Here is a 23,394-nt window from a genome sequence, read left to right on the forward strand (position 1 = left end):
TAACTCTCTCGATCTTACTTTCCTCTGAAATGCTCCCACTGTTTGCTGAGGTAGCCGAGGCAGCTGGCAGGGCTCAGCACTCAGCCTGACAAGCTGCTTTGAAATACCAATCACTGAGTTTATACAACAGGGAGGGCTCGTAAATATGTCCAGTGGGGAAATATACAATACCATACTTTTTTTTTTGTAAAGGAGGAGAGTTATGGCCTTAGCAGCATATACACTGTACATGTGATATAATATACGCCCAGTCTTGTTCTAAAACCCATTTATCATGGATGACAGGAGAGGAAAGTGCTAGTTGTGTTATCCTCATGACAGTCTCCTGTATCGCTCCTGCCAGCACCACCCACATGTATACACAAATGTACATGGATACATGAGACACCGCAAACCCATGCTGGCTGGCTGTGGCCACGCTATGAGTAATTTACAGCAACATGTGGCAGGAAGTGAGGAGTAGACTTGCACTTTTACCCACAAAATAACACCTTAAAGTTGAAGCCTGTCTTGCCAGATGTATCAGACTTTACAATTCTAGCCAACAAGTGTTGACTTTTTTTCTTCTTCCTGCTGAAAGGATTGCTTTTGCTGGTAGAGTTAAGACCCATTTTGCTCGACCCAGAAAATGGATACGTGGACGGATGGAAACTTTAGTTCATTTTCATCGTTTTTATGAGTGTATTTAGTCTATTTTCAGGGGGCTTAATAGGAACCAAATCCACTCTCTCCAAATCTGACAGTTTTTGCATTCCCATTGATGATTCTTCCATTTACCCTCCCCTCAGGTAAAGAGTCTGAGTGTCATCCTCCACAGCACTCTGTCTTTTACATCACATGCCAACAACTTAACCCGGTCAGCATATTTTCACCTCCGCAATATCAACCGCCTCCGCCCCTCACACCACCATATTCGTTCACAGTCTTGTCACCTCCTGTCTCGATGACTGCAACTCCCTTCTGTTTGGTCTTTCCCAAAAACACTTCATAAACTTCAACTGGTTCAGAATTCAGCAGCCCAGGTCATCACAAGAACCCCATCCACCCATCACACCACCCCTGTTCTGCAGCAGCTCCCCATCACCTACCGGATCCACTACAAAATCCTACAGTTCACCTACAAGGCCATCCATAACCTCACTCCTCACTACCTTTCTGATCTCCTCCATGTCTCCATACCTATCTGTTCCCTCAACTCCTCCTCCTCCATCCATTCAGTACAAGTATTCAAAGCTAAACTCAACACACATCTGTTTAAACTGGCATACTCACTGTAATATTTGACGCTGCTTTTTATTATTGTTTTATCTATCCTTTTATTTATGAGTGTATTTATTGATTTGTTTTGTTCTTGTGTTTTATCCTGTGAGGTGACCTTGAGAGTCAAGAAAGGTGCCCACAAATAAAATATATTCTTCTTATTATTATTATTCACACCAGCCTTTTTAAAATCAAGTCCAAGTTCATTTACTCCGAAAGTCCAGTTAATTTGGGGAGGTGTGAATGTGCAACTGAACTCTGATGCGCATCAAATAAACTCTGGTCCACCTAAAAACTTAGGTCTCGGTTCACTTCAAAAGAACCAGAAAGTGGACTACAACCCGAGTGGCAGAAACAGAAGTTGTCCTGAATTAATCTAAAGATCAGCAGGTTTTCTTGTTTGTTGTTTGTCTTGTTTTCTCCATCAGTAATTCTAGTTGCAGCAACCCTCAAACAAGGAAGGGAATACATTATTCAAGAGGTTCAGTCCATTTGGCTTAGTGCAGTGTGAAAGCAAACAGACCAGTTGAATGTTGCAACCCCCAATAATACAGAGTGTTTCTTATGTTCAGAGCCTGCAATCAAGCTCTGCACAGGTCTGAGTCTGAGTCAGGGGTGTTGCAGTGGGGAAACTTCTAAAACCTGCAGTACAGTGACCCTCGAGGATCAGAGCCTTGATCTGGAGAAACAATAGTGGTGATTAAAGTACTTTAAATTCACCCAAACCCAATCCTTATTCCTCATACTTTAGTTTTCATTAGTTTTTACCCACTAAATACAAATAGCACCTCAAAACCGTGATGTCTTTGCCAGATGTGTCTCTGACCAGAAGTTATCATTGCTTCTGCCAAGAAGTTGAGTGATGCTGAGTAAAATAACTGAGTCAACATCCTGTATGGATATGATTAACAGACAGCAAGAGAGAGAGAAATACCAGGAGGTGAAATGGGGATGAAGGATGATCCTATACCTTATAAATATCTAGCGTAATCTGTATTTATGATTCTTTGGAAAATCATGACTTTATCTCACCCTCTGAAGTTCGGCATGCGTTTAGAGCTGGAAAGGAAACTGTCCTACTTCAGCAAAATTCTGAGGTCAGTGCTGAAAATATTTCACAGCATGTCAGAGCGCTCGGCACACGGTGAAAAATGCTCAACATGACACCGTAATGCTTGTTCAGGTGAAAAACGGTTCCCTCCACAACTTTCTGGGGCAATGGTAATAATATTCCATCCACTGGTGAGGCTGTGTGAAAAATGGCACTACTTCACATTCATGTATTCACCCTGGAAAGATAAATTAGGCCCCAGACATTTCAATCCAACTTCCTAAATAGAGCACTTTGTCATCACTAACTAAAGGGGGGGTTTGTTGGGTGATCAGCAGAATAATTCATGATTCTTTACATTCTGTGCATCGGGAACACAGCAACACATTTGATCCTCTGAATTAGTCATCAGTTATTCTGTAAATAATCCCCATTAACAGCAGGAAGACAAAGTATCACTTTAATTTAAAATAATTCCTCATCCTCTCCAGCGTTCCAGCTGAGCAGTAACATGAACTGCATCCTTTATCTTGATCTCTGTAGTCAAATATCAGGCAGAAAAAGTGGAGCAAGGCAGCCAGGCGAAGATCATTTGTGTGAAGTGATGTGGCTGATAGGCGTTGATTTACTCGCTCAATAATGGCCTTTTAATTGAGCTCTTCCGTCCTTTCTAACATCAGTAACATCAAAGCCTGACAAGTGGTCTGACAGCAGCGCTTTCTCTCCCCTCTGTGTGACTGACAGGCACACTATGCTCCCCTTCGCCCCTTTCAGCTTTCTTTAACAGTCACGAATCTTGAAACTGGACACCTGTGCCTGAAGGACAAACTGTGTGTCCAACAGAATTTAAAATTAAAGTGACTATCCTGTCATAAAATGCAGAGTAACTGCAGGGCAGTTGGATTTTATTTAGCTCTTCATCATTCATACTGTGCAGCATGCACACTGCTGCTTTGATTCATTTGCAAAGATAGAAATACAAATAAAGAAAACAATCTCATTTGCCAGCTTCCAGTGTTCCCACAGTCTGTTAAAGCAAAAAGTCAAGTGTTATGACAGACCATGTCTGCGCTGCTGACATGTCTTGAGGGAGTGCAAAGGGGGCGTATGGTGTTTGCAAAAAGATGACAGATGTGGGACAAATGCTGAAATGCATCTCTTGTTCTATAATGATGTGTTATGGGTAGAGATTGCCGCTGCTGACCGGTGATTATATGGCTGTATTTGCACAGGAACGCAGCCTATGTTTGGCATGGTGCATGGATTCATTCTTGACATTTATGAATGAGAGTAGTGCTGAAGGTTAAGTAAATAAAGCCATCAAAGTTGAGAACATGCATGGGGCAAAGAGTCACCTCCACTGCTTCCTCTTATTCTTTCATTTTCCCCCCACTGCTAGTGTTTAAACAACACACAGGATTTTCTATCATAGTAACTCATCAAACAGGATGGATCAATGGGTGACATAGATACTGGTCCAGTGCTCTGTTACAGCTAACTGCTTTTTCTTCGATTTTATAGACAGATTCAGGATTAATGGGGATTCAGTTTGAGAGCAATTGACTTCTGTGCCCCTGCCTTTCTCATTATTAGCACAAGGAATTTTGTACTAATTATTAAAAAAAGGCTTTAAGAGAAACCATGACATACCCAAACAAAACAGACTAAAGCATTACTTGAATTTTAAAATAAAATCCATATAATAAAATATAGTTTAAGTTTGATGGTATACTGTAATGTCATTGGCTATTTTTTCTTCATTTGAATATGAATGTATTTCTCCTGATTATGTTTTCAACATTAACTTTGTGCTTCAAGAGACTTCCTCCAAACAATTTTGATTTTCTTAAGAAGCAAATAAAATGATCATCTCTACTTAAAAAAAACTATTTAAACTATAATTAAATTTTCCATTTTAAAGCTTTAAAATTTCACTCCCACTATTCGGCAACAAAAAGGCAATTAAAATTTAATGGTATCACAAAACTTACCTGCAAAAAAGACAGCTGGATCGATATCCATTTCCCACCATGCAAAATGATCATTTCCCCAAAGTCAATGCCGCAATCTCATCTTTGTTACTCACTTAGTGCATTGTTTACACTATCTTTTAAGCCTGGCCATCCTCCACAATCATGGCAAGGTTCCCGTCATTCTTAACCTGCACGTATTGCATGGCAGATATTTTTTTGCCATGATTTTTGTGAGCTGGACGATGTCTCACAATGAATCTGTAGCATAACCCCCTGACAAATGTGATAAGCCTGACCTCCACCTTACATCTGTTACAGACAGAAAGGAAATCAATGGTAAATGATTACATTGCAAGGGCTACAGGGAGCAATGAGAAGGTTTGTTTAGTGTCCCCAGGGCTGAGCTGTTGCAACCAATTTCCCTGCAGCCGTCAGAAAAAGGTTCCCTACATCGCTAACATAGCCTGAAAAGTGAATGTAAAACAGTACAGTTTAAGGAGTGGTTGTCAAATCTTTGTATGAATTTTCAGCTCAAGTAAAGACACTGTTGTTGTAGTTTAAATAAAAACTCACTTTGTTCTTTAAGTAGGGTTTTGTATTTACATGAACCAGTCAAATCTTAGTAAAAGCCTATATGACAAGCATTTACAATAATAATAGACTGCGTAATTTTTTTTAACTGTCACTTTTGTCAGGCCAATGCTCATGGTAAAAAGTAAAGTAGACACAAAATTAAATAAATGTAATCATGTTGACAGGTGTAAATTGTAGTATTATGTGTGTGGCACCCAGCGTTTATTTTTAAGTAATATATTTCACTTGGACTAAAGACATTAGTTGTTCATGTCTGCTTTACATTTGTGTATCTTGCAGAAGCCACAAATGAAAAAAGTTACCAAGGAGAAGTTTTTCAACTTGCTGTAGCTGTTATCAGAAGATCTATTCTAATGCAAGACATTATGCTTTTGCAACTTAGTTTTTATGCCTAAACCTAAACATTTAGCTTTAATCCCTAAACTTACTACACTAATTTCTAAAGCCTAAACCTAAAAATTGAGTTATAATTCCTAACCTAAATCCTAACCACTTACTTTGTCCTGCCTAAACCTAACCAATCAAGTTTCAAATGCACATACATAAATATTAACATTTTAATGGCTAAGCATATTAAAATTGTTCTAATGGCTAAATCTAACCATTTAGTTTTTCATGCCTAATCCCTTTACATTTAAATTGATTACCTAAAAATACTAGAGTAATTTTAATTTAATTTCTTATGCTTAAATTCAACATTTTAGTTATTCACACTTAAACCTTAACCACTTTGTTTTTCATGCCTAAACCTATCCATGTAGTTTTTAATGTCTAAACCTAAACAGATTTTTATGCCTTATTCTAACTTATTTGTTTTAAAATTGAGACCTTACTAAGTAGTTTTGCGTGCCTAACCACATTGTAAAAGCTAATGAGTGAATTTGGAGACACATTCCATTCTCCTTTAGCTTTAAAAGACACATTTTTTCCTTTTTTGTCTTCTCACAACCGTATTATAATTAAGTCAGATCATATTTTTACTATGTATTTTTTATGTGTTAACACAAACAATACGGAAAGTAGCATCCCAGGACACGAAGCTTGCACATCCTAGTATCTGTTTGCTGCATGCTTTATTGTAGTTTGTTTCAAGTAGCTTATATTTAACTTTTGTGAGTACAAATGTTTTCTTAGGATTAGGGCTAATAATTTTTAAAACATGTAATGGTATAATGGGTAAACTCTCCAATGTTCTATTTACAATGCACAGCTAAAATGCTACTTAATACCAGGACAGGATGGCTTCTTCCAAGTTATGGTCTCACAGTTGTAGTCCTGCAGATGTGCTGTCCAGCCATGATGAAATTTAGATAGCAAAAGTGAGTGAAATGGCAGTCGTTGAAGAAGAAAAAGAAGAGCTATGATATCCTTAAAAAAGATAAATGGATTTTTAACCGTCTCTGCAGGGGCACTGTTCTGCTGTTGCATGTAGACTGTTTAAAAGAAAAGCACCACAAATAGTTGAGTGCCAATAGTTGGGGGGAAAAAAGAGCTGGTATTTAAAGTACAATTCCCTCTGATTAATATGTGGTGGATTGTCAACTGTTATCTGATACTAAAAAGGTGTAAACAATATTGGAGTTATACTTTTTAAAGTAGGAACATGATAAAATAACTTAACTCCACAAAATTATAGTAATATAGTAGTATTAGGTGGTTTAAAAATAATTCAAGCAATCGGTCATGAATTGAAATGTCATTTATGTTAAATTGAAAATCTGCATGAAATCAGAGTATTTGTGGTATTTAAATCGGTTACAACAGGAGTTCTTCTTCTGCTGCTCCAGCCTTTTTATTTTAGAGTGCAGTAGCCAGCAGGCATGTCTCAGTTTTTGGAATAAGATATTCTACAAGAAGCCAAATCTAGAGGGGTATGAAAAAACATCTTTGATGTCAGATGAAATTTCACTGAGCAGCTCAGTACAATCTGATTGCAGGCTGATGTCCTCTGGCAGCCTGATCTCTGGATTGTTCCACCCACAGGACATGCAAAACGCATCTGTGCAGTGTGTCTTCTTCTTGTGTCTGCACATCTCTGTGTGTGTGTGTGTGCAAAAGAGTTACTTTGATTTTAGTTTTTGACGGACAGCCTATCCATGTGAGCAGACATCATCATTAAACAAATCCCAAGCAATGACGAGGATACTATTTAAATTAATTATCCGGTGCACTCATTTTGAATGCTGGATTTGCAAGCAATTACAGGTTTGTGTCGTATACATTGATTTCTTCAGAAGAAGTTTGTGTTTTTTACCACTAAGCTTTTGTCGTGAGTTGTTGGGACTGTGTCCATAATGATGCTGGTATTATGTTTATATTTTCAATTTGGCAAATCATTTGCGAAAACCTTCCATTAAATAGTGATTGAGTGTTTTTGTTTGATGTTATATAGAATATTCAAAGTTTCTGACTCAAGTATTTTGAAGGTAGACATTCAGTTCAGCTTTATTTGTACAGTGCCAATTCACAAAAATGTCATCTCATGGCACTTCACAGACAAATCACTTTGAGCCAGTTCATAATAAATAATAGCTTAGTTTAGGAAAACCAATAGATTGCAATGAATCTTGACTGTGATCCAATCCCCCATCCTGAGCATGCACAGGGTGACAGTGGAAAGGAAAAACTCCCTTTTAAGAGGAAGGAAAAGCTCTACCTCAACCAGTTGGGGTAGAGAGGACAGGAAAGAGAGACCAAGAAGACCTGCTGAGAGAAGAAATCAAGTTTAATGATGCCAATACAAAGAGCAGAGAAATAAAAAAGGATGGGGGTGCTCGGTGTCTCATTGGACGTCACTCAGCAGTCTAAGCCTGTGGCAGAATAACTAAGGGCTGGCCAACCACCCTATAGAATTATCAAAAAGAAAAGCTTTCAGCCTGATCCTAAACATAGAGAGGATGTCTGCCTCCCAAACCCAAACTTGGAACTGATTCCATAAGAGAGGGTCTGATAGCCAAAGGCTTTGCCTCCCATTTTACACTTAGAGAATCTGGGAACCACAAGTAAACCTGCAGTCTGAGAGCAAAGTTCTCTGTTAGGAATATATGGAGCTATGAGATCTTTGACATACAATGGAGCCTAGTCATGGAGAGCTTTAGGTGTGAGGAGAAGAATTTTAATATCCCAGATTTAACAGGGAGCCAATGAAGAGAAGCTAAAACTGGAGAAATATGATCTGTAATGTTAGATCTAATCAGAATCATTGCTGCAGAATTTTAGATCAGCTGGAGACTCCTCAGGGCATATTTGAGACAGCCCAATGATAAAGAATTGCAGTAATCCAATCCTGAAGTAACAAAAGCATGGACTAGTTTTTCTGCATCACTCTGAGACAGGGTGTCCCCAATTTTAGCAATATTAAGGCAGTTCTAGAAACCTGTTTTATATGCGAGCCAAAGACAAATCCAGGTAAAAAAAAAAAAAAAAAAAACATAACTGCAAGGTTACTCACTGTAGTACTGGAAGCCAAATTAATACCATCCAGAATAATTACATAGCTAGACAATTTTATCCTGAGTTTTTCAGGTTGAATGACAACAACCTCAGTCTTTTCTGAGTCAGTCATCGAGGTCTTTATGTCTTTAATGTTATTTATACATTTTTTCTAATACAACTAAACCTGAGACCAATGTGAAAAAAACTGGGCTGTCACAAAACATTTTTCATACCAAATTACAAACCAAATTTGGCAATATCTATTTTTTGGGCATGTAGGTACAGGTGCTTTATTACAGAGGTGAAATAAATCCACCAAAAACAACTTTATCCTCCTTTATTTATTTATTTGATTTTATTTTTAAACTAGTCCTGTCCAGCATTGTAGCAAACAAAATGATGGTTGGTCTGGCAGAAACACACACAAAATAAAAACCTAAACAAAGGTAGCTTGTTGCATATAAACCCACTGGACAACTCATTGATCGTGTCAGCATAGTTTGAGGAATGAGGAGTGATCAAAGATGAGTGTGATCGTCCAAAAGCGACCACGCCTCTATGGAGGCTAGAGGCAGACTAGGGCGGCCCTGAGACCTGGGCGATAAGCAGCAATCCCGGAGCATGAACCCAAGCCACCCGACCAAAATGCAACCTCAGACCCAACCAGAGAGCAGCAGAGGAAGGCCCCATGCAGAGCCCCCGCGATACCGGGACACATGGCTCCGGTGGGCCACGAACGGTGGCTGCTAACCCCACTTGGCACCGCCCTGGATGGTGGCCAGAGCGACGGGCCTAGGACCCCAAAAGCCCAGCAGTGCCAGCCCCAACCCCCCTGGAACCTGCATCTGTCAGATTCGTAACCCCTTTACTCACAGCCGTTTTCAGGAAGCTTAGCTATCCGTCTCTTGATGCAGAACACAGAGCAATACCACCAGAAATCGTGGGGCAGTGCTGCACAGAATAGCTGACATGTGACCAGCGAAGTAAACAAACCAAAGAAGAAGAAGAGGAAAGGGGGGGGGGAGGAAACACAAAAGCAGAAGAAGAACGAAGACGAGGACAACTATAGAAACTATGCAAGCTTTGGAAGAAAGGATATGCGAGTGTTTCGGGCATGTTGGGTGGTTGAAAACAACTTCAACTGATGCATTACAGACGCCAAACGGTGTCTGAAATCAGGTAACGGGAATGAACTGAAATTATCAGTGCACACTCGTGGAGGAACTGACTTAACAACCATGGTGATGCAAAAGATGCATGGAAGTATGAGGACAGCGACCTATGACAACATTTGAAATGGACATCTCTATTTACTTACGTAAGGGACTATATATGGGCCTTTACCAGTGCACTTTAATGGGATTTAATTCTACTCATATTGGTACCCTGTATCGTCAAGTACTCAAATGCAAGCAGGTGTACTCGGTTTGAAAACATGTGGTATTGGTGCATCCCTAGTCATTACCAAACATTTTCCTTAAATAGCTAATAAAATAGGTTTTTTTCTTTATGTGTTAACCTGCAGGTCAAATTGGAAAAAAATGTGATCTACTTTATAGTTCTGGACTCAAAGAATGTGAATAAAAATATGTAGAACTTCAAGTTTTAAGGAGCAAACAATGTTCTCGGGCTTTAGCTTTGACAGAATAAGTGGCATTTGTTCAAGAAGATCTTTGTTTGGTTCCAGCGCACCAACTTTCTTTTTTTATGTTTTATTTTGTTCTATTTTTATTAATTGCAGTTGTCTGTGACTTGATGTTTGGTTAGATTTGGGCATCAAAGCCACTTGGTTAGGTTTAGGTAATCAACTTAGTGATGTTGACGAAAACATGAAGACCTGGCTTATACACAAAAACCCGTACAAAAAAGGGAAATAGACCATGGTGCAAGTACTAATAAAGAGGAGAAAAACTTCTATTTTGAACAAACAGTATTCAGGTGTCAAGAGTCCTTAGTAAATCAGGGTTTAGGAGTACTATTGCCATATATCTAAAAAACTGGTGTCGTCTTCATGGTTATGTAAAAACCAATTATATGTTAATTCCTTTTTAATAATTGTATTCTACTCTTTTTGGACTATTTCTTCATCTTTTCCCTTTGATATATACTATGTAGTCTTAGCTTCACACATAAGAAGCTATTTCTATAACCCCCAAGTGCATATTTAACATGCTTTTATATTCTCTATTACTGCTGGAGACCAAAAGTAAACTGGGAGAGAAGTTTAAATGTGCTCTTTTAACTAAGAGGGGCGTAACATTATATCGATCCACACTAACATAATAAGTCAGTAATTAATGTGCCAATAGCATTGATCCAAACTGAAAATATTAATCAAAGATCAACACAATAATTATTTGTAAGTCATACTTAAGAAAGAACATTTAGAGTTGTTTACATTTTCTTTGTTTTAACAGCCAAACTTTCTCTTTTTAACTTGATTAAGAAAATGCTGATATTTGAAGGTGATAACTATGATAAAGCCAGACTTGGTCAATTAAAGGTTTACACTATATCCTGCTTCAGACAAAAATTTATTCTTCCTGTTTTCTTTAACATTATGTGAATATTTTAAAGTTCAGTATATAGAAACTTGTGAAAATGTGAAACTACATTATTTTAAAAGAGCAGATTACATTTTATTTAAATGTCTGATCGAGCTTGAAATAAAATTAGATTTTGATATTTTAGTTGCTTTTTGTGATTTGATATGAATGAAAGTGATTGTGTTAAATCAGCTTGTGATATCATCTCATATCAATCGCAGGATCCTGAACTGAATATCAAATCAAATCAAATCAAAAATATCGTATCATGCCAGAATTTGTGATCAAATTATCCACTGAATAAATATATATTATAGCATGAACTGTGATCAAACTTATGATTTACACCTTTAATAAGACAATTTATTTTCTTATTAGAGGTGTCAATCTTTATTTTAGCCTATTTTAAGCCTTATTTATTTATTTAAACTGAAGACATCCTCAAGTTTTTACATGTTGAATGGTTGAGTTTTGTTTCTTACTGCTTCATGGTGGTTTAAGGGCTGTTCTGGGTGGAGAACAGAAGCTGTGTTGATGTAACAGTTTGTTTGTGCAATGACCAAAGTAGTAATCACAGCTTCAGTCTGACTTATTAGAAAAAAACAGTATTTTAGTAATTGTCCTAGAAAAACAGAGACACAACCATTTGGGAAGGTCTGCTGATTACAACTCTATAGATATCTCTTTTCTTTGAACGTTTAAATTAAGTATCACATTAAAGACAAAGATCAACATGCTGTTTTCTGTATTTATCTGTTTTTTTTCTCTTTAGCTCAGAACAAGAAACTATCAATCTGGAAGGTTTTGTAAATGATCTCCAGTCATGTTTTAAATTTGGTTCCATTGTTCTGACATGTGTTGCTGCCTTGGTTATGTTTTTAGATAAGGGAACAAAGGGAGATCTGTCTCAAATTAAGCAACAACAGGAAGCAACAATCACTCAGACACTTGCCACTGCGTGTTAATGACGAACTTCAAGACAAGTCATGAGAAGTTAAAGACAAGCACTTTATTGTTCATTGTGGCCTCTTTCTTTGTGTTTGACCTTCTTTTGCTTCTCATCTGCTCTCTCTCATTCTGCCTTTCTGCCCTCCTCCCACAGACCTTGCTTCTGTTACAATTCCTCATCCTGAAGACTCTCTTACCTGAGTCACAAACCATGCATGGTATTAAGTAAATATGTTTTGCTGTTATTAATTTAGTGTGTTTTCTTATTGTTCTGTCCATCTGTGCATTTGGACAAATGTTTTAACATTCCATATCATCCAGCTGCTCCTGTTTTCTGTTTGTCTCTTCTCCAGAGCTGCAGACTGTGACCTTGTTTCCTGATTAGATGCTCCCACTCTCTGCCTTATCACAAATGTGACATTGATAGATGGCTGTAAGTAGTTGTTCTGCTGTTTAGGGCATAAGGTCAAGGCACCAGTTACTCTAACCTAATGCTATTTTTTCAGTGACCTAATGCTGATTTCACATCATTAACAAGGACGGCAAAGAGCGTAAAAAGGGGAATTCTCTATATAAACATGTTTTGTAAAAACCCTGCTTGTACATAAGTATTAATTTATCATCCTCTCTTTCTATTTACATGGAAACCATTGCTTTTGAAGATTAAGGAGGGCAATGCAAGACATGCACAAATATCCGTCAGCTAATTCACATTATGCCGCCTTTTGCCCACAGGTTATGAAGGATTAGGAATGATTTTGCACTCAATTGAGGCTGCAGAGGATTCAGAGAATCAAAGCCCCTCAGACGCAGACTATTTTCGGCTGTTGCTAATGGTTCTTGTCAGCCGTAATTTTTAAGTACTTTAACCAATTCATTGTATAATTAGGTTAGCAAAATTAGCTCATTGCAAAGTCAGTCAGCAGGCGGTAATGCAATAAAGTTATTAACATTCCAGATTTATGTAACCATTAATATAGAGGTGATCTGTCTTTATCACATTTTTCTTCAATGGTAAAAATGGCATAAATTAATAAAAGAAATTAGGCTCTTCTGTGACTTGTTCTGTGGACTTTATTGATTTATTTTTTTGTGCTTAAATTAGCTCAAAGCCAGAAGACAAATAAAGTGTCACTCCAAATGTCACAATGAAAAACATTGTTAGTTTCATTCAAATGTTGAAAGCAAAAGCAATATGTAGAAAAATACTGGATCGTAAGGTCTAGTGAATTAATTAATGATTGAATGAGGGGAAACATGTTGGAAACATGTCACCTGTTTTGTGTCTGCATTTGTTAACCACTGTTTGTTCTGACTGCCGTAGTAAAAAGAACATCCTGTGCTGCAGTCTGTAAGCATGTAATATGCTAACAGACTTACGTGAAAACTAGGTCACGGTAGACATATATTGCATATAATCTAAATATCTGATCTAATTTTACTGCCACTTGATTTCACATCACAAAAATGATGGGTCTTGGTAGAACTTTGATTTTCAGCAGTGAAACCAGTTTATTTTAAGGAGATTTTTTAAACCACAACCACAAAGTTTGTTATAGCATAAAAGATACAGAACATTATGTTTTCTGGTCTGTAAGTACTGTGTTACTCAAGTTTAGTAAAATAAATAAATAAATAAAAAGAGAGAGAGACCTTGGTTCTTTATATGACTCCGCTATTAACTGTGTTAACTTATAGAAAAACACAAAAAACCACACTGGACACTAGTATTTATACTATGGCCCCCAATGTAGCATCATCAGAAGTTTTTCTTTTCATAATCTAGTTTAGCATTTCAACAACCGTTCATTGCCGCACAACTCCATCCAGACTGTCATATTCATCACAGGCAGAATCACCATCACTTTTTAGATCCCTTGACTTATCTTCTTGAACCACCCTTCAGTTTGAGATTTTGTTAATTTTGTTGCTTACTTATATTTTCATAATTCAAAAAATGACACAAATCAACATCTGTTTTAAGGACTGGCATCTACTGAGGAGGGATGGTGAATATATGGGTAGATTCTCAACCAGGATGCTTAGTTTGGAACCATTAGGTAGGAGGACGAAAGCAAAACCATACAAGAGAGTTATGGATATAGTGATAGAGGATTTAGTTAGACAAGGATGCAGAGGGTAGCATAAAACAGAGGCAGATGAGTCACTGTGGAAAAGAAGAATCATGTTGACCAGAAGCTGCACTGGTTGTGATTTTGGCCTAAATATCTAACTCTCTGATGTATTGCCATAAAATTAGCTAAAACTGGTCTTGTTGCCTTTGGGATAGATTTGAATTCCAGTAATTACTATACTTATCTGGTCAAAAATCATTTATTGGGTATGTTACCACACAGACAGCAGGACAAACTAAATGTAAAATGTGACAAAGAGCTGCTTTGTCAGGAAAGCGCAGTATTGTGGCAGTTGTGTGAAACTCGAACTTTACCTGACCAAGTCCTTTTATTGCTCCAAGCAAACCACACAATGATTGGCAACTAAATTTAAACAATAAATGTTTTACATGGGAGTCAGACCCAGATTTCCAGGATAAAAATCACACAACAAACTAAGACAGACTGATGCAGGTTATATACACTAGTTTGATTATTTGTATCTATGATTGGCAAAAATCTTCTTTTTTTAAATGAGGACCAGCTAATTGAATTTTAGGGCTTATGAGCAAATGAAAACATGTTAAACTATCAAAAACATATCAGTCGTGATTTAAATGATGCTTGTCATAGAATACAGCCACCATGAACTTTTACAATAAAAAAACAAGCATCTAGACTTGTAAAAACGTTTGCCATTGTTTGCCCTTCATGCACTTATCTGCTCACTGAAAGCAGTGCAAGATGACTCATTTGACTTATTCCCACTGCCCACTTTGTTCTCTCTACAATTACACTCACAAAAGAGCTTTTTTAGTTTAATATGCACCACATCCCTGCACACTCACACTGCTGGTGAAACACCCCGTATTTTCCTTTGATCTGAATTCCAGGAAGAGGAAACTCTATGATCCCAAAAGACATTTGGGCAAAGTTTTGTTTCTCCAAATTGATTTTTGATGATGTGGGTTTGTTCAAACGCAGCTCGTTCATATGTCAAATAAATGATATGCAAAACATTATGATCCATCGCTCATGGTTTTTGGGGTCTGCGGATGGTTTGCTTTGCTTCGTAGATGAGGTTGTTTTTATGCAAGCCACAACTTCATATAAAGTCTGATCTTTTCTCTAAATTGTGGTTGACATCCACTTGGACAAACACACACCAATTTCAGCCTTGTGTTTAGAGCACTGTATGATTTACTAAACCATACATGGTACAATTTTGGCTCAGTAATAAAGAAAACATCTGCTTAGAATTTTGTAGTATATATAACATTTCAGTTTATGAATACAACAAATATGCCCATTAAGATCAAATATTTTATGTATCCATCACATATGTGTATATATATATATATATATATATATATATATATATATATATATATATATATATATATATATATAGGCTATATTAGTCTTTGTTTAAAATAAAAGTAGTTTATTTCACAATTGCACCATCAATTAAATTAAAACATTGTTTTTTATGACATGGCAGAAAGTCATATCCCAACTGGTTTTATGCTACTACAGTTTTATTATTGATTTAACTTTATTTACAGCTGTGTGTTTAGTTTTTCATGATCACACCAAGATTAAATGTAAGGTCCAAACATTTCAATAAAAGTAAATGTTTCTGGGCCAAACAGCTGAAATTATTTTATATTTTGCCAAAAGGAACAAATTAAATAAAAATCCATTTGAGAAATTTGCATCGTCTGTCTCTGCTCTGCAATTAATCATGTCACATCACCTCAGATTTACCTTCCGACCCTTTGGAAGAGAAGCGTCAGTGCGTGATGACGTCGCCCCGCCTTTACGCACGCAATCCCCGCCCCACTTTTTACCGATGCGGCCACCCAGCGGACAGACAGCGGCCGCTTCACTTTGAAGTGCGCCCGTCGTGATCAGTGAGCTGCAGGAGTCCGGGCTGAAGACACGCACTGGAACATTTCCTCTGATCTCTCGGATTCTACTAACTCTTCTTCGGTACTTTACACTTCCGCAGAAGGCACACTGCCTGATATTTTATGGACTTTTTTCAGGGGGTTCGAATAGAATTTGGAGTGGGATCCATGTCGGATATGAGGATGCTTCAAATCAAGTAGCGCACCTGGACCCAAGCGGCTTCTCCGTCCGCCGGGACATTTAAGGTCGCTCATTTGCGTTGCTGTTCGCTTGGATTATATTTATTACGCATCGCATCTTTGGACAAACGAACATCCAAAAACGCAGTGCTCTGTCTCCAATGAAATATCTGCCTTTAGGATCAGCTGCGGATCGAGTTTGTCAGCGGATCGAGCTTAGTGAGGACTCCAAAAACTCTCGTCCCGGTGCCGCGGTGTCTTTGTTGACCCCTCTGGACCCACTTCGGCAGGCAAAGCGGCTTCCTATCCGAGTTATCAAGATGTTGACTGCGCACACTGGGCACTTGCTACACCCGGAATATTTACAGCCTCTTACGTCCGCACCAGTGAGCATCGAGGTATTTATTTATTTATTTATTATTATTATTATTATTTTTACCATTTAAAACCCCAATCATTGCTTTTGAGAGTTCTCTTCAATGGAGGGGAAATAAAAACATGGTATCAGCCTAAGACGCTTGTTTGGTTTAAAGGAGAATAATAAAACTATTTAATTTGAGTTTTTCTGTGAGACTCATTTGCTTTGAAACCATTCAAATGATATAACTGATCACTTGGTTTCAATCATGATAACCAGCACAAAAATCACAATTGTTAAATATTATTGGATTTGAAAAGCAAATAGTTCATGATTTGACTAAGTGAATGAGCAGTTTCTTCTATAATGGAGTCGTTGTTTCGCTCATTCTGGCTTTTTCCCCACCATAGGCTAGTTGAATTATTTTTTCTGAAGTAGTTCTGCAACGGATGATTTTTTTTTTATCGAGGATTAATCTGTTTTGCACATGACGTGCCAAAAAGAAAAAAAAAAAAAAACCTTCGTAACTTCACAGAGACAGCGGTGAAGTCTTCAAATGCTTGTCCTTGTTTGAACAAAAACCTGAAAGGCAGACTCTTTGCAAAGACAGATTGACAGAAAAGCGAGCAATTATTTGGCTTTTTTCCTGTGTTGCTTGTGAGTGTTGAATATTTCCCTTTTGTCCAAGGCTTAAAAACACACCCGCCTGCCTTCTGTGAAGCTACATCTGGCACTTCCCTTCTATGTTCTCATATTATTTTTCCATATCAACAATTTACAGGCCTGTCTATGTATTTTTTTTTACTGATTAGTGCCATAAAATTTCTTAGTGTGAAAGCAAACTAATTAAAAAGTAATCTGATTCTCTGGTTTTGTTATAGCTGGATGCTAAGAAGAGTCCCCTGGCTTTGCTGGCTCAAACTTGCTCTCAGATAGGTAAACCTGACCCTCCATCTTCCTCCAAGCTGGGTTCCTCCTGCACCCAGGGGGACAAAGAATCCAGCAGTCGGTCATCTACGTCCAGCCTAAAGCTGGGGGAGCACCGCCCCTCCCTGGAGGACAAATCCAGCTTCAAGCCCTACAACAAAGGTAGCGGAGACAGTCGCAGAGATGGAGTCCCCAGCAGCAACAGCTCCAGCAGTGATAAAGCCGGGTTCAGGGTACCCAGCAGCAATAATGTTACCACTAATGGAAATTCGACCGGTGGTCAGCAGTCCTACCCACCCCGTGCTGCTTCACCTACCTCTAGAGGTAGCAGCACCCCTCCAGGACATGCTCAGCAGCAGCAGCAGAAGCAGAGCCAGTCTCCTGCTGGACAGCCCAGTCTGCAGTCTACGACTTCCAGTGGGGAACCTGCACATGAGCAGAGCAGTCCTACCAGCACAGGAAGCAGTAATAACAATAATCCCAAAAGAGACGGTGATGTAAACAAGGCCAGCTTGGAAAGTCCGCACCATGCAAACTCCAGCCATGTTCGAGCCAGCACAAACTGCAGTAACAGCAGCTCTGATGGTGGCTCTAACCATGATGGCGGTAAATCTGAGTCCACCCAGCCCAGCCTCGGCCCTGGACACATTACACCCATCTCCCCCTATAAGACCAGTCAACCACTCTTCCCCCTGCCCTCCTCTAATATGGGCTACCACGGATCTGTCATGGGGGGTTACACAGGTTACCCATCCCAGTTTGTTCCAGGTTTGGACCCATCCAAGTCGAGCCTCAGCGTGGGCGGTATAGGAGGAAAACACCCAAGCTCCAGCCCCCTCACGGGTGCCTCCCCTCCTTCTTTCATGCAGGGTTTATGCAGGGACCCCTACTGTCTAAGCTATCCAAGTGTATCCCATCTCGGTGGAAGCAACTGCAACTCCTGCATCCATGACCCTTCCTCCACCCTCAAATCCAGCTTCCCGATGGTGTACCCTTCCCACCCGCTCCACTCCCTCCACCAAAGCTCTCTGTCATCCAGTGTATCCTCCTCCCTCTCGCATCCACTCTACACGTACGGCTTCATGCTGCCCAATGACCCCCTGCCTCACGCCTGCAACTGGGTATCAGCTGGAGGGCCGTGTGACAAGCGTTTCACTACATCAGATGAACTTCTGGCTCACCTACGCACCCACACGGCTCTGCCTGTGGGGATGGACAGTAAGCTGCTCTCTGTTTCCTCCTCTGGACCTGCCTCCTGTCACCTTCACCTCCCACACCAGAGCAGCCCAGGCTCCATGCCCAGCTCTCTGTCTCTCAGGGCTCCCCCTAGCCTGGGTTTAGCTCGCTATCACCCCTACAGTAAAGTCCATCTCCCATCTGGACCCTCATCCATCTCCCTGCACTCTCTGCCTGCCACAGGTCCATACTACCCTCACTATGCTCTCTACAGTCAAAGACTTGGATCTGCAGCGGCTCTTGGATACCAGTAAAACACCAGATACTTTATGTTTATAGGAATGGTATGACATTTTTGGACTCATGCCTGTTTGCTTTCTGGCTGAGTGGGAGATGAGTGGGTTGATAACCGCTCTCATGTCTCTTAAATGTGAAACTGCAGCTAGTTGGTTAGCTTAGCATGAAGAGGATAGAAGCTAGGAAACTGCTAGTCTGGCACATTTAAAAGGCAACAAAATGTGGCTACTACCACCTCTAATGCTAATGTTAAATGTTATTTGATAAGGGTAAAAATACATGCACAAAGTCATCATATTCCTTTATATTTGAAGATTGGTTTCCATGCAACAATGAACACCCAAGCTAATAATTAATGCAAAAACAATTCCCCCTTTAAGGAGGCAAATTGTTGTTTTTTTTTGTTTGTTTTTTTCTTTTTGCCACATTTTCACACAGATTTAATAATAAATGTGTGAATTAATTAATTGTCTTTTAAACTGTTTACCCATTTCCATTCTTTACGCCAAGCTAACTAGCTGTAGGTTTAGCCGGCAGCCGTAACAGTTGTGTCACTTTTCTTAGCCAGAAAGCCAATAAGCACTTTCCTAAAAAAAAAAAAAAAGCCAAAATAAAATAAAAAAAAAATCTTTTACTATTTTCTAATTAAAATGTGGAAAGTTTGCTGCTTTCCTGAACTTAAGACAGAATTCAAGTTAAACTAGGGGGAGTGTACAAGCTCTGGATTTCATTTTACGCTTTGATTTCACCTTATGGGATTTTGAATCAGTCTCTTCTCTGAAGGTTCAGAGGTCATGTGGCTCTTGCTTGGATACATCTGCAGCGGACCGCCCTGAGGCGATCTGCCGCCGCGTTTTCTTCAGCAAATTGATGATTGGACATAAAAGCTCTTAAACGCTGAGGTTTCTCTCTTCAGATGATGGTGATTTAGTGCAGAAAAAAAAAAACAGCTGCGTGTGAGGGGTGGCTGTAAGCTGCAGCTTCTGGCCTCAAGTTGCTTTTTCTCCCTGCAAGAGATGCATGTAAGCTCCAAACAGCATACACACTAATCCTCCCCATCGTTTGCAATTTATTTAGCTTATTCCTACTGAGAAGTTGTATTTATTTTAAACGGGATGTTTGACTTTGATGCTTAACGTGTGTTTCTCTTTTGCAGTCCTGTGATCAGACATGTTGGAAGCCACATGACAGGTGTTGAAAATGTGTCTTAACACTTCTTCTCGAACGAATGTTGAAATCGCATCTCGCTCTCAGCTTTTACAACTGTTTTTATTTTCACAGCAAAACAATAAAACCGAGATGTGATATTTTTTTGTAATACTGGAACGCTCTGTGTTGGGATCCAGTGAGAGGCGGGGGAGGGAGGTCATATTTTGTTAAATAAATCACACTGACGATGTGGATTCTGTTGTCTTCATTTCTGATGCAGCTGCAAGTGACATAACCAGAGCTAGAAGTCTTCATTCATGTCTGTACAGATTTATGAGTTAAATAGCAGCCAACAAAAACTTGGATGTTGAAATGTTTTTGTTAATCTGTTATTTTAGGTTCAACTGTTGAGAGGCGCCACATTGTTGCTGTCAGAAATGTACACAAACACAACCTGATTTACTGGCAGGTGGAATTTCTTCATTAACAACCAGGCCGTGTTGCAGACTATCCTTCTTATGTCAGAAAAGAACCTCTGAGCACATAAAAAAAACATGTCCTAAATATTTTCCTCACCAGTTCAACCAGTTTACAGCTCTCTGTCTTCAAAAGGAAGACAAGTGAGGTGGTGATGGGAAGATGTAAACTTTTGTCAGCTAAGCTTTGACAGTGATACGGATGTTTGCAAGCAGCTATTTTTACCATGAAAGAATCCTATGATTGATGACTTTAGGTGTGCTTTACTGTCAACAACGAGCATGTTGCTGAGCTGCAGCGGTGTCAGCTTGAAGCAAAAGCCCCCAGATTTAAAGCGCTTGGATTCAGTGTGATACTCAAACCTGTCAGAATGTAATGCATACATACTGTAGGAACCTGATAAGCATCAGAGCTGCTTCCTATAGGTCTTCTGCCAGTCACTCAACTTACCATGGCTGCTGCATGATTGGCAGCAGTTATATGCTATTTCCTAGCAACATGACACTGTGACACTCGGTGAAGTAAAAATGACCCTCGCTGGTCACTCACAGCTCTGACAAGGGACCCACAGGGGTCAAAACAGACTGTGGCAGCTGTAACGAGAGACAGCGCTCCTGTTTCTGTGGTTTAAGAGGCAGTTATAGGCTATCTGAGTTCAGCAGGAGGTCAAAACATCTTGTAGGCCAACTCTGGAGGTTTCATGTTGCAAAATATGACCCAGAAAACAGATGCACTTAGTTTATTAAGTCTTGGAGACGAGCTGGAAGCTGATACCACAAGGTGACACTTCTCTCCATCACTGTCAGACTTGAAGTTGGGGATATTTTGAGGTTGTTTTGCAGGGTTTTAACTGAACTCAGCTCAGGTGACGACTGTGTTTCCTAGCAGCCTAGGTAGAGCTAGACTGGGATGCCACCTATTGGTGACCAGTAATACTCGTTTGTTTTTAAGTTTAACTAAAAGGAAACATCTGCTTGATGTATTAATTTTTTTCTTCATCTGGGGTATTAGTTTGCAGAGACACTTAAAAACATTTGACACATTTGATACAAATAAAGTCTTGGCTTTATAATTACTGAGTGGAATGAAAAATGACCATCTGTAACTGCTTGCATTTTTCTTTTTGCTGAAGGAGGGGAAAAGAGTGGAGGATCATTTCAACATCTTATCATCCACATGGTAGATTTAATTTAATCCTCTGCTTGTAAAAAATTATAGCTGAAAACGCAGCGTAGTTTAAAGGCCTGTTTTGAAATTTCAGGCTTTAAATTGTCATTTGATCCAGTTAATTTTCCTTTTGAGCAAAAACAACTGGAATGCTTTTAAATAGAAAACAGTTTTCTTTGCTCAGTCTGTAATACATATTAATACACTGTGCAATGACTGGAACAGCTCAGAAACTGAGCTTTGAATCAGTTTACAGACAGTGGAGAAGTTGTTGCAGGTTTCTTTCCTCTACATGTCAGCAGCAGGAGCCTCAGGGGTGTTATTCTGTGTAAACATTTGTGGGTCCTTGAGGATGAATCCTTGTGACTGAGATGGACTTTCATCAAATGTACAAGTTCTGGTGGTATTGTAGCTCTTTGGGTGTGATGGCTCAGAAATGCAAAAATTCAACAACAAGCATTTAACAAATATAAAATCCAGGCTTTGCTGTTTTATGTTGAATTTCTTTTCCGTAATTTGTTGTGATTTAACTTGCTTTTTAGAATGATTTTTTTAGAACTGAACAAAAATCTTAAGTTTATATCGTTAGACTTCATGTTTCAGATGACGTTATTTACTCATCTGTATTTACTGTTGGATTTAGGGGAACTCATCATCTATGACTCAGCCACAAGGAGACAGATGTTTACACACAATTCTTACCGAAGAACTACTTTTGTTAAAGGTCCCATATTAAACATATTTTAAACAATTTCATATGGGTGTCAGAGGTCTAACAACATTGTTTTGAAAGTGTATTACATCCAAGTTTAGCCTTGGTCCTTAATTTCAGCCATTTCAAATGTGGCTCTAGTGAGTTCTACTGAGAACGTTGTTTCTGTGTCTGAACTTTTAAATACTCATAAGAGGTGCCTGTCCACCCCCCTCTTTGGAAGAGGATCCGGCTTTTGCTGGCACCCGCTCGATGATTTTAGAGGGCAGGCTCAACTAGCTGGGTGGACGGGTCAATGGCAGTATCCACTACTGGGGGAAGTGGTTATTTTTCCTTTGTGAGGTCACATAGGGAAAGATCTCAGACTCCCCCGTTTAAGCACTTATTCACTAAAAAATGGAGCAAGCAAGTGAGAGAGGAAACAGAATTTTCTCATTTTGGGGCCTCATAAACAGGCTATGAGGACACGGTTAGAAAACCTTTAGAAAGTTAATTTTGCATAATATAGGAACCTTACGAAAATAAAAAGTACGGGCTCTGAAAGACACTTTTAAAAGTAAAAAGTAATATTTAAAAGAAAATTCCACCAGCTGTTTTCAGGCTAATATCACAATACCATTTGAAGAAATTTAAATTTTTCTGACTGAACATATTAAAGAAAACTACATTGAAAATAAACACTGACACAATGCATTCCTCAGTGTGTGTTTTCAGAGCCAACATCTTCAACAGTTCAGTTAAATCTAAGGATGAGGATTGCATTACTGCTCTGAATCTGATCTGTCTGCAGTGTGGTCTGCTTCACTTTCATCCATGTAGTTACTGAATCTTGTCAGAAATGTTCCTTATAATCTGGTTGTGTTACATTGTTATGCCTTGTTATGGTATGTCAGGGGATATTAGGGGATCCTCATTTTTATTTATTTATTTTTAACAAAAAAACTGTTAAAAAATGATAGAGGGGGACGAATGTATTTGAACCGTAACAAAAATAAAAACATTATGAAAAAAAGGTTAAAAAAATAAGAGTTTAGAGTAGAAAGTAAAGATAAGTCAAAATGTAGAAGCTAAAAGTAAAAAAAGTAGTAGTAGAAAAATAATCACTTAAGTAAAAAAATAT

The 23,394-nt window shown here is 38.8% G+C and overlaps 1 protein-coding gene and 1 long non-coding RNA gene across 2 annotated transcripts in view; both read left to right on the plus strand.

Moving 5' to 3' along the window:
• LOC121630230 overlaps positions 1-12,248 on the plus strand; it is a 100,390-nt gene extending 88,142 nt beyond the window's left edge. Inside the window, exons 2-3 of the long non-coding RNA XR_006008495.1 lie at positions 11,962-12,025; positions 12,161-12,248. This is a non-coding gene — a long non-coding RNA (uncharacterized LOC121630230). The remainder of the gene's footprint in view (positions 1-11,961; positions 12,026-12,160) is intronic.
• A 3,562-nt stretch (positions 12,249-15,810) lies between these two features.
• On the plus strand, positions 15,811-20,172 carry LOC121630576 (zinc finger protein 703-like). The gene is made up of 2 exons (XM_041970948.1): positions 15,811-16,409; positions 17,251-20,172. The coding sequence occupies exons 1-2, from the start codon at positions 16,173-16,175 to the stop codon at positions 18,784-18,786; spliced, it is 1,773 nt and encodes a 590-aa protein (XP_041826882.1). The 5' UTR covers positions 15,811-16,172; the 3' UTR covers positions 18,787-20,172.
• The last annotated feature ends 3,222 nt before the right edge of the window (positions 20,173-23,394 follow it).

This window comes from Melanotaenia boesemani, chromosome 19 (assembly GCF_017639745.1).
Source record: "Melanotaenia boesemani isolate fMelBoe1 chromosome 19, fMelBoe1.pri, whole genome shotgun sequence".
Lineage (NCBI taxonomy): Eukaryota > Metazoa > Chordata > Actinopteri > Atheriniformes > Melanotaeniidae > Melanotaenia > Melanotaenia boesemani.

Coding starts and splice junctions, on each gene's coding strand:
- LOC121630576 (XM_041970948.1), top strand. CDS start 16,173: ATGAAATATCTGCCTTTAGGATCAGCTGCGGATCGAGTTTGTCAGCGG. Junction 16,410..17,250: donor CCGCACCAGTGAGCATCGAG/GTATTTATTTAT, acceptor GTTTTGTTATAG/CTGGATGCTAAGAAGAGTCC.